The sequence below is a fragment of the Rhodamnia argentea genome, chromosome 10 (assembly GCF_020921035.1).
Source record: "Rhodamnia argentea isolate NSW1041297 chromosome 10, ASM2092103v1, whole genome shotgun sequence".
In the NCBI taxonomy this organism is placed as follows: domain Eukaryota; kingdom Viridiplantae; phylum Streptophyta; class Magnoliopsida; order Myrtales; family Myrtaceae; genus Rhodamnia; species Rhodamnia argentea.
The window spans coordinates 9,001,138-9,008,358 of record NC_063159.1 but is presented as its reverse complement, the minus strand read 5'-3'; the positions used below and the strand labels follow the sequence as shown (position 1 = coordinate 9,008,358).

The following is a 7,221-nucleotide window of genomic DNA, read 5'->3' as shown; positions in this document are numbered from 1 at the left end:
AAGACTCCTGTATTTTCTATCTCTTGCGTACCTCTCTCTCTGAAGGAGATGTTAATGATACAACTGTGGAACATAACCTTTGTATTGACGGCACCGCTGGTATATGGATGGGTTATAAAATCTTCATGACATACGCTGAATATTCATCAGAGTAAATAGGAAATACGGGGACAAGGTGTATGATGATGTTTAATGTTGTGACACTTAACAATCTTTCAAATATTTTGTAGCCGTCGCCATCATTCATTTTGTATTCAAAGGGTAGAAGGTGGTCTGAATATTCTTAGAAACTCCACTCTCCAACATTTCCTCTATCTGGGACACGGTTGATGATTCGAAGTCCATTCTGTGGTGTTGACAGTATAGTTCACATAAAACGATTGTGGCAGGAATTGTTAAGGTTGCTCTGCTACTTTTGACATGGGGTCTCAAAAGCATGTAATTTCTGCCGCACCACGGCTCTATGTGAAGGGCAAGCTATGCATACACCTATTGTACAAACCAAATAGGTTACAGTAGGAATATTCCTGATAAAATCCTTCTGCATATCTTATGCAAGCTAGTTAACCAGAAGGGAGGAGAGGGGCAAATGACAAAACTTGGAAAAGGGTACATTGATTCGTCCAGACCATCAAAAGAGAGTCCTTGTCGCTGCCAAGGATCAGCTCGATCCATCAAGTTCTTCGATTATACACTAGCTTTTCACATGTTCACATCCACATTTCACACAAGCACTACTCATTTAACCCTTCAAAGCTCCGCAGCCATGTTATTCTAATTCAAATATAAAAGTTACAACCATTCTTACATCTCCTTAAGTAAAGGCTAGAAGTAGAAATGAGATATCGATGGCTAATAAAATAAGGATTAACGAATGCATAAGTGAAACAATCAAGTCATCAACTCCTCTCCTGTTTTAGGAGGATAATCTTTACAAATACAAGGCATGCAGGCTACACGGCAAAACAGCTAACTCTTAACATTTCCGAAGAATCTGGAGAGTGGTACGGGACCAGTTCCTCCATCATCGCTGCCACTCCGTTTTCTTGACCGGTGCTTCTTCTCCTTTCTATTTCTTTTAGACCTGGACCTCGATCTTTTAGATTCCCTCTCTTCTTCTTCTTCATCACTTGAATAATCAGAAGATGAGCTAGAGGAGCTAGACCGGTGCTTCTTCTCCTTTTTATTTCTTTTAGACCTGGACCTCGATCTTTTAGATTCCCTCTCTTCTTCTTCGTCACTTGGATCATCAGAAGAGCCTGAGGAGCTAGAATCCGAAGATCTCCTCCTTGACCTCTGAAAAAGAATCAACGAAAGAGTTCAGGATCACGGAAAACTTTAGGTACGTGGAACTAGATATACATCTTCCCCTGAGGGTGACCTAGTTCTCAACTTCAGTTTGACAACGGAAATCCCCTCCCAAAAGCAAGCAAAGCATGGAAATGTGGGAAGAAGAAAGAACCAGTAGTTCTTCTATATCTTCCGAGGGAAAAACAAGAATCCTTGCTTTCTCTGAAGAGGGGAAGGGGCTTGCTTTTGATTTTGAAGGGTCCAAACATACTGTTGAACAAATTCAGTCCTCACAAGATGCATCCTTTACGTTGTACTTTCTGATCTTTCATCGCTCTTTTCATGTTAGCAACACACTTTAACATGAATCAGAAATGAGAGTCACTAGCTCCACAGAGATCAGAACTCGGCATAGCAAAAGAAATGGCCTTAGTTCCAATAGTGGAAAAACCGCTTCAGAAGGAGAATAAGAAGAAGAAAGAGCAGAGTTTGAGCGAGCGAGAGAGAGAGAGAGAGCGAGAGAGAGAGAGAGAGAGAGAGAGAGAGAGAGAGAGAGAGAGAGAGAGAAGCAACACAATAACTCACTTCTCAAGTGTTAGTTTCCATCTTATATTAGAAAAAGAACAAATCCCAATCCAAGTTCTAAGCAATAATTAGCATAGTTATTGAGAGCAATGCTAAAAAAGCTATTAACAGCAATAATAAGCACATATGGGGAACCGTTAAAGCCACCAAAATCCCAAAGGGGTACAAGCTTGGGGTTTTTTTTACGTCACAAGAAAAAATTTAGGATGAATGTGTCATGGTGGTCATAGTTAAGGGTTTTGATGTCACAAACAAATGTTCAGGGTAAATGTGTTACAGTAAGCATAATTTGGGGTTTTTTTTGTGGCTTTTCCCCTAAAAGAAAATAAGGCACTTCCCGGGATATGTCTAGGCAAACTATAAATTCTTAACACCACAGCATCCAATCAGGGACACAATCTAGAATCATGTATAAGTGCATTGGAAAAAAATGCATCTTCCACAAAAAAGAAAGAGCCTTAAAGCAGAGAATTTCAAGAGCATTAATTGAGCTTTTACATGGTGGACTATGAAAAATGAGAGGTGAACTTTATGAGAAAGGACTGATCTTACCAGAGAGAATAAACACCATTCACATGCACAGGAAACAGAATAAGCATTAACTGCATTAAGAAAAAGGGTAGGCACCTTTCTCTTGCCACTGCGTTTCCTTTCATCTTTCTCCTTTCGATCTGCAAAGACATTTCCAATTTGATATAGGAACTAAAAAGCGAATAGAACTTGCACGGCCCCAATGGTTGTCACGTACCCTTTTTCTGCTTAGATTTCCTACTAGAGTGGTTTCTTCCTTGCGCAAGCTTGCATGCCCTTTCAGCATCTAGCTGTGCTCTGTACTCTCTCATCATCTTATCTTTGTCTTTTTCCAATTCCCCCTTCTTGATCTCTTCTTCCTAGTAAAAGAAATAATTAGTGACAAATTTAAATCGAGTATTTGAATTTTGAAGAGCTCATGCCCAAAAAAAAAAAGAAATTTAGACCCAAGAAATGATCAAGTACACCAATGTATGAATTAAGAGTCCAGGTACAAGTATAAGCACACAGCTGCCTGGATCAAAAAAACACAATGCATGTCTGCTCCAAATTTAAAACTCAAGAACAAGGTCCACTTAGGATAACAAACTTTATTAGTTTAAACAATTAGTCTTAACAATTTATTAACCCATCTTAACAACTACGAGAGTTACTCCACATAACAATATATGCATATGGTGTGCTAAGGAGACCATGCACTTAAGGAGGGGAGGACCTTTAGATGCCAATGGCATGATTCAGAGCTAATAGAAGATAAAAAATTTGCGTTCAGGGAACTGGCATGGAATATCGGGCATAATACCAGATATATGATGCAGCCAAAATCAAGGATGCCATAATGCAATCATGTGATTGCTTTAGAAACAACTATTTTGATTCCAAAGTTTAAGCCATCAGCCTGTCTTTATGAAATGGCACAAAGTTTATTCAGAAGATACCGGAATTGCCTACACCAAGCTAGAGGAAACTGGTGCAAACAACACTAAAATTTGATACAAAAGAACTCGCAGAATGAACACAGCAAAAGAAAGTTGAACATGCAGGAAAAGCACCGATAAAAGAAATTCGGAAACCATGAAGAAGCAACACAAATAACTTGAATTGCTAAATGCAATACAAAGATTGCCATGCAAAAGAAAGAACTTTATTGAACAGAAACTTCAACTGTATAAGAAAAAGTAAATAGTCACAGTCCCAACCATGTTGCTTTTTAAGAAAAAAATCCTTCATTCATGAGAATCCTATCTAGGCAATTTCTATTAAAAAAATTGTAGATACTAGCTGAATAAAGTTTTACTAGGTAAAAGAAGAGGTGCTGATAATTTTTTATTACATGACAATCTTTAAGCCAATAAAATATTCTCTATGACTACTGACTAACAAAACTCAAACAGTCTCGTCCATAATGCCTTCGACGAAATAGGCAGTGCGTGATGCCTCCATAGGGAAGAGTTACAAGGGAAAAACAAGAACATGGGAAAAGACGAGAAAAAGAGCAAAATATCCTGGCTATACCAGAAAGAGTTCTGTCAGTATGTTTAGTCTTTTTATACGTTCTTGGGCAAGATTAAACGATCATTTGTCAGCTATTGGTTGTATTCTTGAGAGTATCTCTGAAACAGGTATCTGTCGCCAAAAAATCTTGCCATTATATTCATGCATGCATAAAGGAAAAAAAGACATATTTCACTGTGATAAAATAGCAATAATAAGCCAATATTGACAAAGGAGAATAAGAATTTAGTTCCAGCGGAATAATTAGTTTCAACATATTACCTTCTGCTTCTGTTTGAATTCTTCCCACGTGATTGTATGAGAGGTATTAAGGCTTGCCAAACGAGCAGCATGCCATGCTGGTGAATGAAAAGAACCATCCACCTGCGACTGTCCTCATCAATGACTGTCCTGGAAGCATAATCTTCCAAGAAAAAAGAAAACAAACAGCACTGACAAAGAAACCAAATCTTGCAGTCATAATTGTTCGATCGACGATAAACCTTCTGCTTATGATTGTAAACCTCCACTAAATTTTCCAGACCATAAAGTACCATAGAAACAATGATTTCAGAAGTCCCTACTAGGTTTACAAGTAATACTGAGAATGAAATTTTAACCTATGCTATCGGGTACTGATCATACCCACTAAAAACCATGCCCATCATATGAAATCATTAAATTGTATCAGTATATAAATGAAAACAATGCCCATCTGAGAAAGGGGTTTATGCTTGAGATCAGTTTCGAAAAAAATTAAGTGCAAAAAGGCACCAATGACTGCAGATTTTCAAACAGACAATTACATAAGAAGAGTCCACGACACTAACCCAGCTAACCCAACAAAAAACCCAAACATGAGAACTTCGAAATCACCAGTTGCTACAGTAAATGTCCAAGAAAGTTCCCCAATTAGATCACCATTTCGGCATAGCAACCACATCAAGCGTCCACAAGTGGAATGAGAAGAACGCAAGCCAGTCACTCAACAAACTTCCCCGGCCACACACACTAAAACGCCCCCAATCGGATAGAACCCACCAAGTCAAACAAAGGACGAACTTTGTTATAACTTATACCCATTAAGACAAATTAGACTAGTACGAGAAAAGGGATTTCGATTGAAGAGGAGGAGCAACGGATAGTATGAAACGGTACGAACCATGCCATCTTCAACCACTTCAGGAGCAGCAGAGCTCGAGCCAAGCCTCGCTCTCTGCATGGCTTTGTAAGCCTGATTCTTCCCCATTTCCGGACGAAATCGAACAGAGTCCCGGTCGGGAAGAGTTCGATTTCAAGCGATACGAAGCCTATGGACGTGAAGGGACAGAAGATTTCTAGGTTTTCATCGGATGTCGAATTTCAGTGCGTTGGAACGGGAATTCCAAGAACCGAGTCCGATCAGATTTTTGGAGGCTAGATCGAGAGTCGTAGAGAATCGCAACCCGCGAGATACAAAGGCTAAAGGGCCCTTAGAACAAGGCTTGAAGCCCAGGAAGAAAGGACATATTCTGGATATGCCCAAGCGCGTGTACCTATTAGTTATGGATGACCGGTTTCTGGTGGATCGATTCCCCGACCTAGAATCGAAAACCGATTTGCTTTTTAGAGGAAGTCGGAGATTCCGAGGCCTTTGAACCGGGAATCGAACCAGATCTCTCTAGAATCGGCCTTGAACCGATCTGTCCACGCCGATTCGACCTGATTACCGAACTCGAGCCGACACTCTCGTAACTTTGTATCGAAACCGTGATCATCGGCAAACTATAATTGGTGACTTCCTGAAAGAAGGTTTGACCGTTCTATGAATTGCTGGTTTTTCAATTTCGTTTTTACTGTTTGAAGTAGAAGAATCGAGGTGTCAGTAATGGTCTATATAATCTTGGCCAAAATTAAATTAAAAAAAAATGCCTCATATGTGAGGAAATATTCTTTTAAATATGATCTCTGCTGATGATTCGACTATGACTTCCCGAGAGACGATTCTCTCGTCGTAAGTCGTGGTAATCAAGGTTTATTTTGCGACTCCCGATCACTTGCGTGTCGCGACATTTTATACGACAACGAGGGAAAATTTCAAATAGAGGCCAACGGCATTTTCGTCTCGGCATTTTCTGTTATATCTTTTTGTTCCTTATTTTCTCCGTTCATTCTTCTTTATTATTTTTCCTTCAGCATCGATGCCGGGCCTCTTTCTGATGTTCGGCTCGCTAGATGTGATGAAATCGCCGGCAGGCCTTTATACCAGCTTTAACTTCGTCGTTTTGCTCAAAACGGCGTCCTTGAATAGGAATGAATCAACAACACTACTCACAACATGCTGAAGGTCTGGGCTTCTGAAAATCGGCCTAATACTTAAAAAAAAAAAAACTCCAAATTTAGCTCTTGTCTCGATTTTTATCTTTTGCCTTATAAAAAAGTTTAAAACTTTAGGTACAATCTTAATTTTATCGTAATTTTTTTTTGTCCCATAAAGACCCCCAGGTTTAGGTTCAATCCCAATTCTATCATAATTTTCTTTTTGGTCCCACAAAAATCCTCAACTTTAGGTTCAAATCAATACTAGCCTAATTTCTGTTTGTCTCATAAAAAATCCTCAATTTTAGATCAAGTACCAAATCTACCATGAACTTTGTTTTATCTCATAACAAAATCACAGCTTTAGGTTCGGTTTCAATTTGGCTCTAATTTTTCCGTCTCGTAAAAAATCACCAACTCTTGAGTAGTAAATCAACCTCTTTTATCCCTCCGTCAAAATCGATTTTAGTGATTTTGTGCCCGGTAATCGATCTCTCATTTTTTGAGAATGTTCCATCTCTCTTGCGGTCAAAGAGATTGTGCTCGAGACGCTCGAATAGCTCATACTCGAGAGTTTTCCATATACCGGTTGTCAACTAGAAATTTCAGACGGAGGGTTAATTGGGGCTTATTTGTGACTCAAGTAAAAGTTTGTGATTTTTTTTTTGTGAGATTGTGAAAATTTTAGGGTAACATTTAGACTGGACGGTAGTCTAGGACAAAATTTTTTTATGGTAGAATCGGAACATGACCTAAAGTTGATGGCTTTTTACGGAACAAAGAAAAGTTTATGATAAAATTGAGATTGGACCTAAATTAAAAGATTTTTATGAGAAAAAAAAAAGGTAAAATTAGGAAAAAAATTTAAAATAAAAGGGGTTTTTTTTTTTAAAGAATATTAGGGCTCTGAAAATCTCATCTCACGCTGCCAAAGCGGGAAACGTGATTCGATCAAGCATTCTCCCACAAACGTGCAGTCTCAAAGTCAAAAAACGGACACTTGCTCTTCGTCTTCTCTTCTCT

The 7,221-nt window shown here is 38.8% G+C and overlaps 1 protein-coding gene across 4 annotated transcripts; it reads right to left on the bottom strand.

The window, feature by feature from the left end:
- Positions 1-746: 746 nt before the first annotated feature.
- Positions 747-5,363, bottom strand: LOC115739214 (serine/arginine-rich splicing factor 4). Of its 4 annotated transcripts, none has more exons than XM_048271118.1 (6): positions 5,063-5,363; positions 4,183-4,284; positions 2,624-2,765; positions 2,503-2,546; positions 1,222-1,299; positions 747-1,113 (listed from the first exon to the last, which is right to left on the bottom strand). In XM_048271118.1, the coding sequence occupies exons 1-6, from the start codon at positions 5,147-5,149 to the stop codon at positions 970-972; spliced, it is 597 nt and encodes a 198-aa protein (XP_048127075.1). In that variant the 5' UTR covers positions 5,150-5,363; the 3' UTR covers positions 747-969. The 4 variants fall into 4 exon arrangements, with proteins under 4 accessions (XP_048127075.1, XP_048127076.1, XP_030528084.1 ...); XM_048271119.1 differs by having other exon boundaries at positions 1,222-1,296; positions 5,063-5,361; XM_030672224.2 differs by having other exon boundaries at positions 747-1,299; positions 5,063-5,358.
- Between the last annotated feature and the right edge of the window lie 1,858 nt (positions 5,364-7,221).